At 39.4% G+C, this 18662-nt stretch overlaps 1 protein-coding gene across 2 annotated transcripts; it reads right to left on the reverse strand.

The window, feature by feature from the left end:
- Positions 1–10155: 10155 nt before the first annotated feature.
- anxa4 (annexin A4) lies at positions 10156–18633 on the reverse strand. Of its 2 annotated transcripts, none has more exons than XM_023406496.2 (13): positions 18499–18633; positions 17194–17243; positions 16232–16319; positions 15408–15502; positions 14520–14633; positions 13817–13907; positions 12868–12947; positions 12513–12569; positions 12338–12431; positions 11958–12053; positions 11320–11378; positions 10659–10781; positions 10156–10399 (listed from the first exon to the last, which is right to left on the reverse strand). In XM_023406496.2, exons 2-13 carry the CDS (start codon positions 17200–17202, stop codon positions 10343–10345), a joined length of 963 nt encoding a protein of 320 aa, XP_023262264.1. In that variant the 5' UTR covers positions 17203–17243; positions 18499–18633; the 3' UTR covers positions 10156–10342. The 2 variants fall into 2 exon arrangements, with proteins under 2 accessions (XP_023262264.1, XP_023262265.1); XM_023406497.2 differs by having other exon boundaries at positions 18494–18584.
- Between the last annotated feature and the right edge of the window lie 29 nt (positions 18634–18662).

The raw sequence follows: 18662 nt of genomic DNA on the forward strand, positions 1-18662 counted from the left end.
TATTTTCTTCTACATGATTTAGTTGTTTTGTTATGTCTTAGAAAAAATGCACTACTACCTATGACAGGAGGCTTGCAAACAGTCAGACAATAAACATACAAACAAATCCAGATAAAAATCAGCCAGTAACTCACCTGTGTTGGTGTTTCCCAGTGTAAAGTGTGAGAGTATGAGGAGCGGACCTTCCTTGTGCACTTCCCCACAGTGAGTGAGCTGAAGCTGCTGCTGATTTAGAGAGAGAGAGAGAGAGAGAGAGAGAGGGAGAGAGAGAGAGAGAGGTGTCTGTGGAAATGACAGTAAGCCAATAAGATGGCACAGACACATAAAGATGAATGTCAAGGTTGGACTTGATGATGACGTTTGATCTTGAACTGATCAGCTAGTGGTCGGTACAGAGAGATTGAAGGATGAAGACACTTTACAGTAAATATTGATTGTTTGTTGATGCAGTCACGTGTGCATTGGCAGTAGCCTTCTGATTTAACACCATGTTAAAGTGCTGTCAGTGCACTGATTTCAGAAACTGTGCATTCATCATTGATTATGGATGGACGTGGTGCGAGGACACATTTTTGAGCTTTGGCACATGAAGAAGTAAAACAACACATTGCAAGTGATGATTTATCTTATGTGGTGGCATTTTGCTTGACCTTCTAATGATTGATTTGACCAAAGAAATTGTGAATTTTCACCATTTGTCCTTTAAGCTCAGTAAAAAAAAATGGTACGGACGTAAACACGTCAATCCCAACTTAATTTTAGAAGAGCTGAGAATTTGCACCCCATACAATAACTTGATGAGGGTCATTCCAAACAAAATATATTGTAATTGCAAGGACAACATGTGGCACTTTTTGCTTTTAAAAAATTAGCATTTTGAAAATGTCTCCATTTAGAGCATCATGCCCTCAACTCCCACTCAGAAAAGTGAGTGCTTGCAGTAATTCCACTGTCCACAAACCTCCGCTGGATAAAAAAGCTTTTAAGGTGCACTATAATTCACAGTTACATGTTCTTCAGTTGCAAATGACAGGGAAGGGCTAAGATATTTAATTACTTTTTCTGAAAATAATAACAAAATGACCTTTTCTTTGTAGATGGAAGATGAATAGCAGTTGTCAGGCTGCAGTTATGCCTCCAATCTTCTTCCTATTAAATTACATGGACTTAAAGTAAAGCACAACACTAGTCTGTCGTTTCGGTTTTGCAGCATTGAGCACGAGCTGGAAAATTTGCACAAAATGTCAGAAAAAGTCACGGAGGAAAAAGCTCTTTGCCATGAGACACAGCCGGATGAGCCTGGGTGAAGTGAAAGATCACAGATGAAAACAAACAAGACAAACCACATATGGTAAATATGGAAAATAAATCATATGTTTTCTCAGAAACAAAAACATCCACATTTCATATACATACTGTATATACATTATAATAACAGTGCTGTCACATTTTGAATTGTCAAGGTTGCAAATAAGCGAGACACTGGAGAGATAAAAGGAAAGAGAATCAATTTCACTCACCAAGGGGCCAGAAGAAATTTATCCACTGTCACATCATTATCACAGATTAAGAGGACAGCATTGTAGGAAGCAACATGTTTACCTTACAGTTCAGCGCTTTCATCCAGAAAAGCATGTCTGTGGTGAAAAAAAGGTGAAACTGCCCATTAAAAGATGCTAAAATATGTTGATGTGCTGTTGACGCAAAAATGTGATCAGTAGTCAAGGAGATGGCTGTCAGAGCCACACTGGGCTTCATTATTAATTTTCAAGTTTGTTGGAAAAAAAACTCATTTCACGCAAGTGGCACACTTCAAGGTACTTTCACAAATGAGAAACGCAAATTGCATAAACTTTGATGTTTGCATGTAATCATCTCAAATTTGACTTGAAGAGAGTATAATGTAGGAGCTCTTCTGGTGGCAGCAGGCAGGTAATTACATGTCTTGGGAGAGTAAATACTGAAGCCCGAGGTCCATCATAGTTTAAATTGAGTTGTAATGGTCTGTTGGCAGATATTCCAACAGGGCATTGGCATTGGCAGGAGTTGACAATCACACAGTATATGGCTGATTTAGATAAGGCACGGTGTATTAAAGGGTAAAAAGTTCTTACTGCTTGCTGTATTCGTGGGTAAAAGTCATTTATTGATCATTTAAAAACTGATTTTAGGGCTACCAAGTCTCTTGGCTGGTGTTTATCCCTGTCATTGCTTTGCCTTTTAATCAATATAATTACATGGAGCACATGACTATGGAAGTGACGGGGATCACTTTCACACTCGTAGTGATAAACCCACTGAGAATTATTGCCTGACTCTGCAGTTCCTCATAGGAGTGTATCAGCAACACAGCAACTTTAAGCTTACTGCTTCGGTTGTGTGGACAGAATCGAACAGTTATGGTTCGCTCTCACTGCTCTCATAGAGTCAATAGAGTCAATATTGAACTTGATATTAAAAAAAACAAAACAAAAAAACAAGTTTGCATGTAACATTTCTGCAATTTATTTTCATCTAAACATAAATCTGAATTAAAGTTAGGTTAAATGTTGTTGTTGTTGTTGTTAGTTATGTTATATAAATCAACAGAGACATTCAACAAATAACAAAACCTCTTTAAAAAAAATGAAATACAGTAAATGGCCAAAAAATATGTGGACATAGTGTGCACTGTGTTCACATACTTTCTGTTTTTGATTGTTGGCAGGTAAAGTTATTGAAAAGGTTTCATTTTAACAGTAATGGCCAAACCCACAATATGAGGATGAATGCTCACTCTCTTGGATGAGGGCTATTTCACAACATTGTGACGGTTGAATACTCAAGCTCTCATCAGGTTAAAGTTATCACCAAGATGCAAGATCACAGATTAAGATTAAAGGATTTGTAACTTTAGCATCATTTCTCTGAATCCATCAAACATCACTGTTGCGCAACCACAACCACAGTTCAGCTTTCTGTGTACTGTATGAGCATCAGCGCCACTTTGCTGCAGCTGATCACTGTAACACTGAGTGTAAGGCACCGCTAATAACATTCATCTGAGCACTAGAGGAGGCTGTTTACACCAAAGCAGATTTATATAGCGCTCCACAGGGAAAGCTTTGATGCCTCTGAAACTTCTCACCAAGGTGGAGTCCTGACGATCAGAGTGTTTCTGTTCGGCGTGAACAAACCCCTCCAGGACAAACATCTCCGTGCTGTATCTCCTGAGAAGTACAATCTTCCCTTCACGGGACTCATGAGACTGGCAAACTCTTTCTTCACTACATGAAGAGAAAACTCCTTTTGCCACCTGGAGCACAGCACATGGCTGGACTCAAGAATACTGATGTAGGGAGGGCAGACATGATCAGAGGGGACGGTATGATTTCCTTATCCTTTGCCCTTTCCTAACAGTCGGTTCCAACTAATTTCAAAGGAAAGAGTAATTTCTCATTTGCCGCCAGTGGTATCTCATGCAGACCCACAGTGATCCATATTTGAGGACCACTCCACTGATTTTACACATGGACTTGAGTTTACTCGTCACAAGCAGCACTCCTCAGCCCATGAAAGCAGTTATATAATATCTTCTTCTTCTGTGGCTGTGGAGAGAGCGGCCTTAAGTTTGAAAAAATAACCCTGATTATGTCATCAGTGTATCTCTGCTCGAGCTTGAGGCTTGACGCTTGAGGCTATAAACAGTTTTTCTATGGTATCACAGGACTATTACTATATTGCTCATAATGACGATCCCAATGAGAATTATCACCTGACTCCACGGCTCCCTCCTCACTGCAGAGCACTCATTGTTTGGTCTGGTTCAACTCACCCACCGCTCTCATATCTTCTTTTAAACTTTAGCAGGCCAGTGTTTCCAGCTCCTCACCTACCTGCTCTGCACCCAACAACAGACAGCTACACAGTTACTATAAATATACCGTTGACAGCCATGTCTCAAACTGTGGGCACATAAAACCAAACCTGTTTGCATGGTCAGACTCCAGTAGCGGTAAGTGAGAAAAATGAGTTTCGCATTGAAACAGTGAGTCGTGTCCCCATCTTTCTCATGCATTTGGAATGAAGATCAGTGTGTGTGTGTGTGTGTGTGTGTGTGTGTGTGTGTGTGTGTGTGCGTGTGTGTGTATCATACTAACGGATTCCATGTTTCTACTATCCGGTATTGTCTTTAAATATCAGTCTGTCCCAGCAGCTCCCATTGGATTTTGAACCGACCTTTTCTCTTTCATTCTCTCGCTGTCTACAAATAGTTGGTATTTGCATTCCAGTTCGTAACACTCGCAGTTACATGTGCAAATAGCAGCAGTTGAGGTTTGGATTTCATTGTATTCAACTTCATAACAACAGCTTTGGCCTCCCAATGTGACTGTTTTTTTTTTTCCAGAGCCTGTTCCATATTAATGAGTGTGTTATCAGTAGTTCTCTGACCAGCAGTCAGTCAGACAGTCAGTCAGAACTTGGACTCACAGTGTCTCCCTCTCTCTTAATCAACACTCAAGTTCATCTTTTCATCTTTTTATTCCTCTGTGGAAATGGAATTGTCTTATTTTCTATATTCTGTGTTGGTTAAGCCTATAGCCTCCAGATATGGCCTATATATATAAGTGACAGACAGATTGAATGAATGATCATATGTGCATTAAATACTGATTACATTACAATTGAAGTTATGAGAACTGAAAATGATATGATAAAATGAAAGTTTCTAGACTGCAACCATTATCTGCAGGAAAGCTGAGGTCAAGAGGAAATGCTAATAATTCTAGAAACCAGGACGCTGACAGGAGCTCATTTACATACAAAGCTCCAGTTTCAAAGAAAAGACAGCTTCAGCAGTACTGGCTGTCAAAAAGCATTTCAAAATCCCATCTGTCATCTCAGTTTTCTTTGCACAGGGAACTTCCCTCCACCTGCCTGTGTCACTGATCTCTTACTGCATTGTGCAAATGTCTGCTTAATGTCTCAGCGGTCAAACAGGGTGAGCATTTTGTTTGTTTGTCTGTGTAAATTATGAGCTAAATTGTTGTAGCTACAGGCATATGTACATTCGATGCGGCCTTGTGACCTTTATTATTATTCTGGAGAAAAATATGCTGATAAAAGAGGTTTTCTGATGAGCTGAGCTGAAATAATTATGTTTTTTTTTGTTTTGTTTTAATCCATAAAAATCATTTAAGCACAAACAACTACTAATGGCTGCTTATAAATGACTTTGATCCCACTCTCTGACATTTGATTAAAGTAGTAGATCAATATGGAGGAGGAAGACACTGAATAATAACGAAGCACATGGGTTGGACCACATTTCAGACGACGTAATACCATCTGTTCTTGCTTTAGACACAGCTCATCAATTATATACATTATGATCATTATACTATACTTACAGTGCAGATAATTGATTAAAATCATACGCATTTTCTTCAAAACCAGGAGCTCAACTTGGTCCCTTTAATGAAGTCTGCTTTGTCTTTCTCCTGACTGATTACCCTGCATGTACTGTATGTAAGAGACACATGGCGTACTGTAGATATTTGTAGTTGAATCAAAATGAGACTGAGAAATTGTGAGTGGGTGTTGTAACTGGTAGTTCTTTTCTCTTTTTATATTTCACATCTACTTTTTCACGCCACTGAAGCCTAAAATAATGATAACATATGAGTTTCAAGCAGAGACTGCCCCGTTGTCATGGAGGTGCAGATCTCCAGCTTCATCACTGCAGAGACACACTCTGTACCAGGCCCCTCTCGAGTGTGTGACAAAAGCAGCAGATGGTGATTGAAGGTCTACAACACAGCTCTATATCTGATACTCAAGACCCCCTTGGGATCCCAACAGGAAAACTACAGCTAGAAAGCATTCCCGAATCCTTCCCCTAATGGTTACGAGAAAGATTCAGGCGTGACGATGCTCTTTTAAACTACGCACATAGTGTAAATGATCAAATTAAAGATGGCTGGACTCCATTTAGTTGCTTCTGTCATAGTTTGCCGTGGGAGACTTAATGTTTGGACTTTTAGACTCTTGTTTGGACATTTGTTTTATTTCCTGTTTTATTTTGAAATCACTCCCCTTGTGTCTCTCACATTAGATCTACTTCTTGTCTTTGCCCCGTTTCCCTCCTTTGTGATTGTCTGCCCCGCCCTAATGTGTTACACCTGTGTCCAATCACCCACACTTCCCTTGTGTGTTTAGTCTCTGTGCTCCCACTTGTCTCTGTCAGTCCGTCTGTTGATGTCTTGTTGAAATGTTCCCTTGTTGTATCCTGATGAACTCCAGCTTAGCTCCTGTTCACTTTTGTTTTGGATTTTGAGGTAATTGCCATTTCACCAGTTTTGTACTTTTCCTTTTGTTTATTAGAATCCTGGCTGCTCTCAGGTTCTTACTAAGCTTAATTTTATTCCATTTTATTTGAATGAGTTTAGTTTAGTTTTTTTTTTTTTGGCCTCAATTTATATGCGAAGGTCTAATCTGTTTTCTTTTGGAAAAAAAACTTGTTTACAACCCAAAATGCAGCATTCATTTGGCATGTTGCTCTAAATGTCAAGTCAAGAGTGTGATGTTTGCTTGTTTATACCCCTTGGACATCAATTATACATCTTCTTCGGCTTGCCCTTCAGCTAGATGTGTAACCCTTGAACATGGCATGAAAAGAACAGAGGCTGACCTCACTGAGAAAAAGGAATATACTCATTTGGCTCCACATGTTTTGATACTGTTTATTATCCTCTGCATGTTCTTGGTGTATTGGCCTTGGCTCATCAGTTGTTACATTCACCTGTTGCTGCTGTCTGTAGTGAAAGTTAACGTCTGCTTTTCAATGACTGAGTTTCAGTGATTGCTTTCCCTGCATCGAGCAGCAGTCAGTGCTTTACTGCAAAACGGAGAGGTTTACCAGAGTGAGAATTTTGTCCTAGATCAATGATTGAAACTGTTTTGTGTGAGAAAAGATACTTTTTTTTTTTTTTGTTAATTTCTTAAAATGAAAGTAAATTCTATTGACTGAAGGCCTTTCCTGCTTCCACCACATTGCCTTGTGAATTCACCTGACTCTAACCATCTTTCCTTGTTATCTTCTGTCTGCTGTGATTTATAGAGCAAAGGCCTGTCCTCACTTCACCCTGTAGATCTTGCCACATATTCTGCCACATATTCTACCACCTGAGTTTTGTCTTTGTGATCATGCATCAGGCAGCAATGCAGCAACCCCAAACTGTTCTCAGATGTTGGCAGTCTCACTGCGAGTATGTGGAGGAGAAAATTACATTTGTGTTGTTGCTTTGTGAGAGCAATTAAAATGAGACAGTTTGTTTCTTCTCTGCTTGACTTCTTGACTTTGATGAAAAGTTTCTGTAGAAACTTAAATGAGAGCTTTAGAGGAGCCGGAAAGTAGATTTTCTTACCTTTGGACAGAAGCAGGCTAAGTGTTTCCAGTTTTTGTGCTAAGCTAACCGTCTTCTGGTTGTAGTGTCATACTGAACAAAAGCGGATACAAGTGTCAGTGACATCACTCTCTACATCAGGGATCTCCAACAGGAGCTACCAGTAGCTCAATCCCTGTTTTAGAGTAGCTCACCAAAAGTCTGTACAGACCATGGAGGCATAGTTCAAACTTTAAGCAACACAAGTTCACTCAGTAACTCTTCTCCAAATGCAATTAAATCAAATAGACATACACCCCCACCCCTCTCCAACACCAAATCATTATTTGTCAGTCAAATGAGTTAAGCTGTCAGGTTTGTTTACATCAGATATGCTGTAGGCGACATGCAGTGATGGAAACTCTTTTGATAACAGAAAAGATATAAACTAAAGTTTTCCAACAAACAGGAAATATGTTGCCATGGAGGAAGGGAGTGAAGCTGCGGGCTTCAACTTGACATTTTGTAAAGTTGGAAGTGTACTCATTTATCTTTTTTAAATTCCTGTTTATGTACCATTGGATGACAACTATCACTGGATTACTGACTGAGGAGCTTATTTTTTTTCTCTTTATGGATGTTTATTTGCAGTGGTTTCATGTCTGTGTTCAGGTTTGAGTGTCTGATGTGCGTTTCAGATGTTTTTGATATTGATATTTGAGAAATTGTTACATTGTTCTTCATCTGATTTGGTTTGGAGAGCATTTTGTTATATGTGTGAATAAATGTAACCAGTAATACAAGACATGAGGAGCTCTCTGCCACTTTTACTTAGTCAAAGTAGCTCTTAGAGTAAAATGGCTTGGAGACCCCTGCTCTTCATAATGTTTTCACACTGAATGCAGTTAGTGTTGACACAATGATGGTTTATCCAAAGTAAAAACTAATTTTAAGCTACACTGGATGATAAATCAGCATTATTGGTTATTCTTTTTCCAAATTATCATATAAGAGCTGTTATATCAAAACATCTTGGTCCAGAGTTCGTATATGTTAAATATATATATATTTTTTTAAAAACTTAACATCTTGGATATTTCACAACATAAAAACATTAAACCGATACTGACACTTCTGCTCTACAGGGATGAACTGTTTTAGTTTTAACTTTCAAACGACTAGATCTTATCTTGATTTCTTATTAACTTATTGTCCTTTATCCTTTGGTCTTGGTGCTGCATTTATGTGCCCTGTGTTTTTGTTTTTATGCATTTATATCCCACTGCTGCATAACCAATCGCCCTCCTGGGGATAAATTGATTCACTGATGATTGCTTCACTTTTCCACATGTCTAACTCCAAGAAACACAAACTGCACCAGGGTTGAACTGAAAGTTGCATTGCTTTGACTTAACTGAAATAGCTGTCGTCCCTGTTTTTTATGATTTAATCAAACTCCTGTTATGTCTCAGCTTATTTCCTGTTACCACCTACGTATATCAGCAGCTAGAAAATTGAGCATACAGCATTCATTAGGACATAATGCATGTCATTGTGTTCATTCATCTATGCAGGATTCATTAAGCTGTGAAAATTGATTTGAACAGTGTGACCTTGTGCTCAGTACATTTCTTGAACCATTGCTGTCCCCACTTTGTCTTACACTGCTGGAGCTTTCTTACATTTATCAAGGATGTCCTGCGCGTCACAAACCTCGGAGAACATGTTTTTAATTAAAAGTGAGTGTGCAGATGTATAAAATGAGACACTTGAAACCTTGGCTGTCTTTGCATTGAGAATAGTTGATAAAGTGCTTTCCCTTGGCACGGTCACAGGTCTGGTTCATTAACATGATTTATGTCAGTCCTATTGAAATGTTCTTTTTAAATGGTCTTTTTAAAAAGTGCTTAATTGCATCGTGTTTTACAATGCACAATGAAAAAACAAATCCTCTTTGTGTTTAATAAATGGACTTCATACCATGAATTCAAATAAATGCAGGTGCTTGTAAAAAAAGCATTTATACTGACGCAACTATTTAAAAATGTTTAAAAAAATTTCATCTGATATTTGTACACTGGTGACTACAGTTGGTGGAAATAAGGGTAAAGAGGCAAAAATCTTGCACAAAACAGATATGCGATTGAGATGACGCCTCAGCCTCGATCAACTTGCCAGTTGCCTTGAAAACCTCTAAACGCTCGACAGAAAAAGACATAAATGACGGCATTTCTGTCTAATATGATGAATAATCAGCTTGAGGGTTTAGAGATGTTGTTCCTTCTTCATGTTTACGCCACAGAGTGTGTCCAGAGCCTGTGGGAGCACATGCCAGGTTCAAACAGAGGGGAGTCGGGCTCATTTTGTCCAAGGACAGTAGTTATTCTGGTTCCACCTAGTGGTCACCTTGACTACAACCACTGCACATTATTTCCTAGGCTTATTGCTCTCTGATGGAGCTGTGAGTTTGTATGAGCTATGGGACGTCCTCCTTAAATTGATTAGAGCCCACTTTACTGCCTCCCCAAATATGGCGAGCATCCCGTTAATGTAATTGAGTCAAATGACACGGGGCTGACTCGACAAATGAGGAATTGCAACTAATTAAGCAAATGGACTTCACCGATCGGACAGTGATGAAAATGTTGGGCTGTAACAAGAGTGAGAGCTGGAGGCCAATAACACCCATATTTTATGTTTTTAAAGATGTGGAGGGTATATATCTTTCTTTTTAACTAATACCATAAATTAATCCTTAACACATGATCAATAACAAAAACACAGATGTGTGTAAAAGGTCACTGGTCTTTGGTTTAATTGGTATTACAAACAGTAAAACAAGGCACTGTGGTCAATCAGTGAAATGTTAAGGCCATGGAAGAAGAAAAGATAGGACACAGAGAAGAGGTCAACAACAACAAAAAGCTCATGTGGTCTGCAGAGTAGAGACATAGCTGGCGGTTGCTCTGATGTTTCTTTTACTCGCCTCCACACAGCTCCAGCAGGATTTTGCGGTAGTCACCAGATGTGTCTCCCTAAGCAGTGAGAGAAAGAAGTGAGAGATTTCAAAGGAACAGTGTTGGGAATAACTGAACGTTGTTGTTTCTTAAAGCTGAACCTTTGGCCAATCAAATGAAACAAAAGCAGTGATAAATTACAGCCTCATCACATTTCAAAGCTGCACTGAAGCGCCACATAAATTAGAAATTCCAATTATCATTATTTCACAGTTGATGTATTGCAAAGCCTTTACTGACTACAATATTTCCCCCGTGTCTAGTATCCGGTGCTCACCTTGATGAAGGAGTAGAGAGTCTTGCCATACATCTTCAGGAACTGCGCCTTAATATCCAACATGTCAATCTCAGCCCTGGCAACCATTATTCTGATGAGGACAGTGTCTGTGGTGCCCAGCCCCTGGCAAGAGGGAGAAACACTTTATACTGTGTTCAACTGTGCCTCATGAAGTATGATAACATCAGTCTGCTTTTATTATGCCTGGTGTACAGTAACTACTGTAATTATGTTTAACCATTATTCCCTGTATATTCAGCTATGGTGCATAGAAAAGTCAACGCAATGAGAACAAGTTTGTGATGCATCTTTTCAGGAAATGGTATAAATTACATTGATCAGAAAATAGCACAAAACAACGGGGGACACGAGATTGAAAATTAGCAATCGCTATGCAGCACATCAGTTTCATGCTCTGTGTTGGAAACTATGTTGAACTGCATTGTCTCTATCAATTAAAACAAAGCTGAAATTAAATTTAAGGTTTTTACTGAATACATTTAATTTATTAAGTAGAATTCAGGAAAATATAATTTTTTTCTATTACATTTTTTCTAAGGAGAAACAAAGGAAATTGCAGATATTATGTACAGTAATGTAATTTATATCGATGGCTATACATTACAGTATAGTAGCGCCATTACAAGCAATAAATATTTACCTTCATTGATTTGTATAATCGCTCCGCAAAGAATGCTGGCTTGTTCCTCATGCATTTCACTGCAACGCAAAAACAAATCCCAACACGTAAGATGCAATGCTTTCACAACAGTAACTTCAGTCATATGGTGTGAACTGAAACGTCTGGCCCCTCTTTTGACTCAAAGCTGTAGTAACACAAATCTCTTCACAATAAAGGGAAAACACCAACAACAACTGAAGGCTCAAATCACTTCCACCAGACCTCTACGATGCAGTGTCAACAGCTGAATAGCAGCTTCACAACATTAGTATGTATTGCACAGTTTTTATAAAGGTGTTCCCATTGTTTGACAAGATCATCACACCCTCTGCAAGAAAGTTCCGAACTGTTTTACATTTTGTTGACCTCTGAAGTACCAGGCAGTCACTACAGAGTGTTTCTTCACTAAATTTCCCACAGACCACTTGGTAAACCAGCAGCAGGTGCTATACTGTATGATATTTCCTTTTATTTTCTGTCTATAAAGCTTGAGTTGTTGTGGGTTCCGGCTTTTTCTTTGTCTGTGCTCCTTTCAACTTAAATGTTAACAGCTGTATTTAACAGGGTTGATCTCTCCTGACATGTATTAGTAGGAGCAAGTCACAGAAGAGACAGACCTATGGCCAGGAAGACGTCCTCCAGACAGCCGGACATCTCCCTCTTAATACTGTCCTCGATGTCTCTTCCAGAAATCTTCTGATACTCCTGGAACACTGAAGGAGGAAACAATAAGATCAAAATTATAATTTCATTAAGTTAAAGAATACATCTGAATGACACACTGATCATTATTGAAGTCGTGACACGACACACAACATGAATGAAAGGTGTTTCAACAGAAAGAGTGACTTTGTTCCTAAAACTCCCACAAGGGGTCAGGCTTCTACATGACTTCTGTAGCTACTTTTGGTAAAAGGAAGTATCATCACATGACACACAACACTAAAAAAATCACAGGGATATATGGTCTGCAGATTTGAACATGAAGTAAGAATACCTCGTAACAGATGGTTTTGGTTCCTCACACAAAGCACCGTGAGGAATTTAACCTCGTCTGTTCCCCATCGAGCTTCACCAGCCTCGTAGATTTCCTACAATCACAGGAATTTAAAAATACATACATGGAGTGATAATTTAAACACAGCCTTTTATCAACAGGTCTCAACCTTTACCTTGGCATCTAGAACAGCCTGAGCCTCGTCCACTTTATCGCTTTCATCTCGTCCAGCCTGCAATGTAGAAAACACAGCAGCTTCAGATAAGATAAGCGTAGGATTGCTTCCCGTGGGAGGCGAAAGAAGAAGAAAAACTGGTAGAAAAAATACAGAAGTGACGATTCTTCCTTCTTCCTTAAGCAAACAGAAGTTAAGAAAAGTTTTCAACCAAAGTTGCTATTAACATTTTACTTTAAAAATGTAATGAATCAAACTGAATTTAAATTTTAATTCTATGTGATCTATAATAATGTGCGTTTAAAACATCCACATGACCCAAGCTGAGAGAGGTGACGGGCTGATGTTTGCTTACTGTGAGTAAAGAGACCAAAACCCTCTGGAACATTCCAGATGTGTCTCCACACACGGCGTCTTCCAGGTCCTTTCCATATTCTGCCACAAAGAAGACATGACAAAATTATAATACAGAGCATGTGATCTAATGCCTGTTTGAAAGAAAATCAAAAACAAGCCGACAGCCACCACACACTGCATGACTATGGATATATATATATATATGGCTATATATATATATATATGTAGTGGCTCACAAAGTTTTTATGGCTAATGCTGTGGCCACCTGATCAGTATAAAACCAATATTCACTCTCTGTTTAGATTTTTCTTTTGCTTCTCACAAACTCCTGAGAAATAATATCTTTGCTATAAGTTGAAATACTTTCACCAGTCAGTCAGTAAAATTGTCTAGCATGTGGTGAGTCCTTTAAAATCAAAACAATGAGCTCAGAGGGGATAAAAGGGTCAGCGGGAACTCTGGAATTTCTGTCATTAGGAGCAACCACATAAACAATAATGCGATTTTATGTTAAGATCAAAAATATTGCTTATTGCAGGTTATAAGCCAGACTTTTCTATGAGATCAGTAAGATGAAGTTCCAATAATATTCATTGTGTTGTGATCTAAACTCACAAACTATGCTGGTATAATCGGTAAAAAAGAACATGAACATGTAAGTAATACCGCAAAGCACTACACCGATGATTCAGTGATGTGCATTAAAAGACAGAGCTCCTTTCAAAATACTTGCAGACTACTCTAAGTGCAACCACATAAGAACATATAAGCAAACAATAAACGGCCACAGAGAGGTTGCAATGGCTTTTGTGAATAATTTATGCCGTCCACTGTTTTCTAGTAACGCTTAGTCAGTGGTACACAATATCAGATGTCATGCACAAGCCCATAGGCACTGGGGGACGGTGAGATATACCATGACCTGATGTCAGAAATTCTGCAGTTACCTTTCTTGTAGAACGCATTGATGGTTTTTATTTCAGCGTTCGTCCTTGAAGCGAGAATATCGACGAGACACGCCTCTTCTGTTCCAGCCCCCTGCGATGAAATAGTAAGGATGTGTTAAAACGAGATATCAGGTGGTGGTGTGATGCTTTTCTGAGAATTATCTTTAAGGATAAGGCTGGTGATATTCTATATTGTTTTTAACGCGCACAAATCCCAACAATGTGCCAGTCAGTCTGTCGATACTTCCCGATCTCCCCTGTGGCTCGCAGCCCCAGCCCCATTTTTTCCTACATGCACTGATGATCACAAATACAAACTGCTGGGCACTATAGTTTTTAGTACGTGCTACTCAAACAGGAGTTAACTGTATATGTGTTGGGGACTATTTTCAGCTGTGGGATAACACAAATTTGGTGAACTAGTGAGTATTTAAGGCAGCAGGATAGTGTATGTGGGATTGTTTGACTGTAATGGGGAAACATGTCACACAGTGCAACAGTGCGGCTCACTGATGTGCTTTTAATAGCTTTTGGGCAACAATGGAGCTCTGTGGCTCAAAGTATTATGCTATATCAGGCTTTAGCTAAACTTGTTCATTGTTGGTTCTGGTCTTTTCAGGAGGTTTTCATGGCAATAAGAAAAATATAAACTATCACCAGACTTATCCTTTAAAGACAGGACACGTGGATAACACACACTGACCTTCATTGCATTTCTCAGCTCATAAGCATCGTACACAGGTGCCAGCATCAGCAGACCTAGAACGACACTCCTGAAGTTCCCACTGAGCTCAGACGACAGCTCATCGGCCAGGTCCTGCAGGGCGAGGCAGGAACAGACGGATTAACGGGGAAACAGTCATTCCCAGGAAGTCAGTGAATTAAATACAGGGTTTGTGCTGCCAACGTGGATATTCACACCTTCCAGCGGCGGGATTTGTGTGTCCGCTAGAGGGTGTGGTTTCTGAACAAAACTTTTTGTGAACAGAGAAGCTGTTCCACACAACTGGCCAGTGTGACCGCATGTGGGCGTCACCATGTGCAACATGACTCACTCTTTCTGCCTGCGAGGATTCCACTCACAAGCTTTTCTCTCTCTTCAGTTCCCTCAGAGGAACTTTCAGATAACTTCATCGACCCCTTACCAGACACAGCGCAGCGAGCTGGTCATTAACTCATTGGGTCAATACAATAAACATCCCAGACTTCCCTTTTAGTTAACGCATTGATCCACATAATAATGAAGCAAAGAAACGGTCAGTGTGGGCAGCAAACTTTCCCCTTTTTCTACAGATTACAAGACCGTCTCTGTCCTGGTCTTTGTTTACAGGTGGTACTCATTTCTGCTTTATAGTTAATAGTTAACACATACATTATCAGCGCTTTGTTAGCACAGTCAAACCCCACCTAAAGTGAAAAATGATGAGCCTGTATGCAGTGGATGAGAGGCTAAGAGGTGACACCTCCCCTGCTGCTGCCAGAAGTCTCTTTTAAGTCAACCTTTCAAATTCTTCTGGTTTTCGTTTCTTTGCTTATTTATGAAAAAAAAAAAGTTTCATTCACAATTAGGCAACTCGTTCAAAACTCTCACCTTCCCAACTGCTTGTTTGAAGGCCTCTTTGATGCGCTGCCTTTGGGCAATAGTACGGTGTGATAGGACATCGACGACGGCTGCCTCATCAGTGCCTGCAAGAAATATCATAATACTGAGTCGTGTGAGCTTGTCTGCTGTTAATGTTAAATTTCTAATACTGTAAAGATTACATATGTCTATTCCCGGAAGTCATTTAAGAGCAGAGTCAGACACCAGCGCTGCTACCCTGGAGATGATCCTTACACACATTGTTTGTTGGCATCGACACAGAAACCATCTGTTTGTAATAGAGCTCAAAGTAGAGTCAGGGGGAGAAGATTATGCTCGCAAACCCTAACAGCATCAACATTCCTCGCCATACAATTTGCTGACAGAGAGAAACGTGTGATTGTTACACACTCCTGAATGTTTGTTAGGATGTACCTCTTTGAGCGGTACATACCTGCTAACATGGTTTCAGAACAGGGCGACCCATAATGAGGGTAGTCCTCTTACTGCTTCACGCACGATCAGCGAAATCAAGATTAATTTACACTCTATATCATGAGTGAAGAGGAAGCGTTACTATACAATGTGAGGTGAGGCAAAGTATGAGGACACACTCAGTGAGTGGATGGACTATAGCAAACTAAAAGCTGCCATGACAACGCCAGCACTTAGCAACTCTGCAGTTAGTTTTTAAACTTTCCTGGAGAGGAGGAGAGAGACCGAAGAAGAGAGTAATTATATTTTTCTTCCATGGAGACCTGGCCTTAAGGGCACAGTAAGACGTATCTTTAGCTTAATGATGGTTTCTGGATGACAGTGGCTGGATCACTCACCAGCTCCCTTCATGGCTCCTCTAAGCCTCTGGGCATCTGCCTCTGGGTCAAACCCAGCCGCCTCAGTCACTGTTCCACGGTTTCCGATCTGGTCAAAACAATTTAAAAATGACATTATTACAGCAATTCAACTGTTAAACATATAAACAAAGACAAAGCTTTTGAGTGGACGAGAGGTGTTTCGCTTATTCGCCGCTTCACAGCGCAGAATGAATGAAGCATAGTACATGCAAAGTTTGACACTAGGAGGCTATTTTCACACTGATCTGTTGAAGTTAGACAGATTTTTTTCAAACTAGACTGCTTGTATGTCTTCAAATGAATCAGGAAGGGACATTTAAAAGCTAAATAACATTAATTGTGGCAAATGGCAAAGTGTAAGGTAAATACAAGACACAGGACAGTTATTCATCTATTCATGTGACAGAATTAGAAATGCAGGACAAAGTTGAAGAGCTGTGAAAACAATTTTTTTTAGGAATTCACTGTGAACCTTTTGACAACTAGAGTTGGGCAATTTCAGTTGAAATCTCAACGATCAAAAATAGTTTTTACACTATCAATGTACTGCATTCTGACTTTTTGCATTATCTAAAATAGTTCAACTGCCAATTGCATTGAACTGCAAAGTAGAATCATGAGTAACATTAAGAAGAAAGTCAAACTTAAGCATTAAAATTGATTAAAATTTTATACCATAATTTACATCTATATCTAGCATGAAACAGACATGACATCAGACCTAAGACTTTACTTTACATCATGGGTTGCAATGGCATTTTAGCATTTTATTACAATATAATGCTGATAAAATATGAAACATTATAAGATTTAATTGCTGTGCAGCCCAATTCAAACGAACAAAACAAAACAGTCCACTGTCCAGTGCAGAATCTCTAGGCTACTGGTCAGGCAAATACATGTAAATGTTGTCGGACACAGCATCTATGGGAACGACTTACCGCTGCCATTGTAGAAAGAGTATAGATTTCCAAACTGGAGGTGCAGAAAGCTACAAAAGAACAAATAAATAACACTGCTACGTCAATTGCACAAGGTTAACACATGAAGATGAAATGAAGGGCAGCATCAGGTTTAGGGGCAGCAAACAGTCCCTGTGTTGAATGTGACCCTCATTAACCTCTGATCAATATTGTATGCAGTTCATCATCTCAGAGAAGGCCTCTGTCACACACATTTGCTCAAGGGCTCTCGTGTCCCTCGTCTGTGCAGGCTTCCCAGGAGTTAATCTCATTAGTCTAGTGTTTGTTTGGACACACCTGTAATTGCTCCACTGAGAGGAAAGATAGTGGAGGTTCTCTCTTACCCGTTTACTGACCTGTAAGGATCACCTTACATCATATATCTGTCAAAATCTATTTAGTTAAAATCATTTTGAGAAGACCTGGATAGATTACAAGCCATTGTGCAAGTGCGTCCACAGCTAAGATGTTAATTAAAAATGTTAATTATTACTAACCAGAATAAAACAGAGACAGGTACTAAAACACAGCGACCTGAATGAACTCTGTGTGTAGGTCAACAGCCACACCTGAGTGGTCTATTATGTAAATACAGCACAGGTGAGTCCGAAATACACACTTCACACCATATGTGTGGACAACACGCTGTAAAGACAAATGATAAATGACAAGTGATAAATGGCGCGAGTATAACCTTCTTTAGACAAAGTAACAACTTGTAGCAACAAATTCACATTTGTGTAAATGTGCACATTGTATTCTCCAGTGCTTGGAGCTGTCATTTAAATGGAAAAGTCAAACTTCCTAAAGTTAGCACACGTTTCCCGGTGAATGGTCTTTAATTCTCACATGCATTATATTCATATTTACAGGTTTCATTCTTCCAGACGAGTATAACGTTAGCGAGCTGTATGGAAATTGAGCAATAGTAGTAAAAGTCTATTCGTCCTCTACTGTACGTTAAAAGCAAAGACTGAAAAGACTTTACGCTGTAGAATTATTGTTCCAATGTTATTATTGCAGCTGAAATGTATTCCCCACAGCCGTACAAATCTGGACCACAATGAGCGTAGTTGAGATCATAAAATACAAAGGAAAAAGTCGCATCAAAAGTGAATCAGGAAGCAGAGTACTTTGCTGTTTAACAGTTAACTTGGCTTTTAGTTAGAGGGCACACCCTGCACCCAGAGAACCGACCGCCTCTGCCTGAGCGCTACTCTGTCAAATGAAATACCACTAAACATCTCTAAAATATGAATGACCGTGAACTGACCCACACCTTACCTGTCCTGGAGACAATTTACTCTGCGGTGCCCGACAAGAGGGTATTGAGTCCTGGTCTGAGAAAGTAAAGCTTAATAAGCTACAACGTCCCACCCACTTGGATGCAATTTTTTTTTTTTTTTTTTTTTTTTTTTTTTTTTTTTTACAGGATCCTCCTTTAGCGT

Source organism: Seriola lalandi, unplaced genomic scaffold (genome assembly GCF_002814215.2).
Source record: "Seriola lalandi dorsalis isolate HSWRI2012SDOR001 ecotype SW California unplaced genomic scaffold, Sedor1 jcf7180002054309, whole genome shotgun sequence".
Taxonomy (NCBI): Eukaryota; Metazoa; Chordata; class Actinopteri; order Carangiformes; family Carangidae; genus Seriola; species Seriola lalandi.

What these genes read in the sequence shown, in the direction of transcription:
- anxa4 (XM_023406496.2), bottom strand. An exon ending in TCAAACAAGCAGTTGGGAAG is followed by an intron (nt 14,634 to 15,407) that starts GTGAGAGTTTTG and finishes CTCGCCCTGCAG; the next exon opens with GACCTGGCCGATGAGCTGTC. An exon ending in AGGCTGTTCTAGATGCCAAG is followed by an intron (nt 12,432 to 12,512) that starts GTAAAGGTTGAG and finishes CTGTGATTGTAG; the next exon opens with GAAATCTACGAGGCTGGTGA.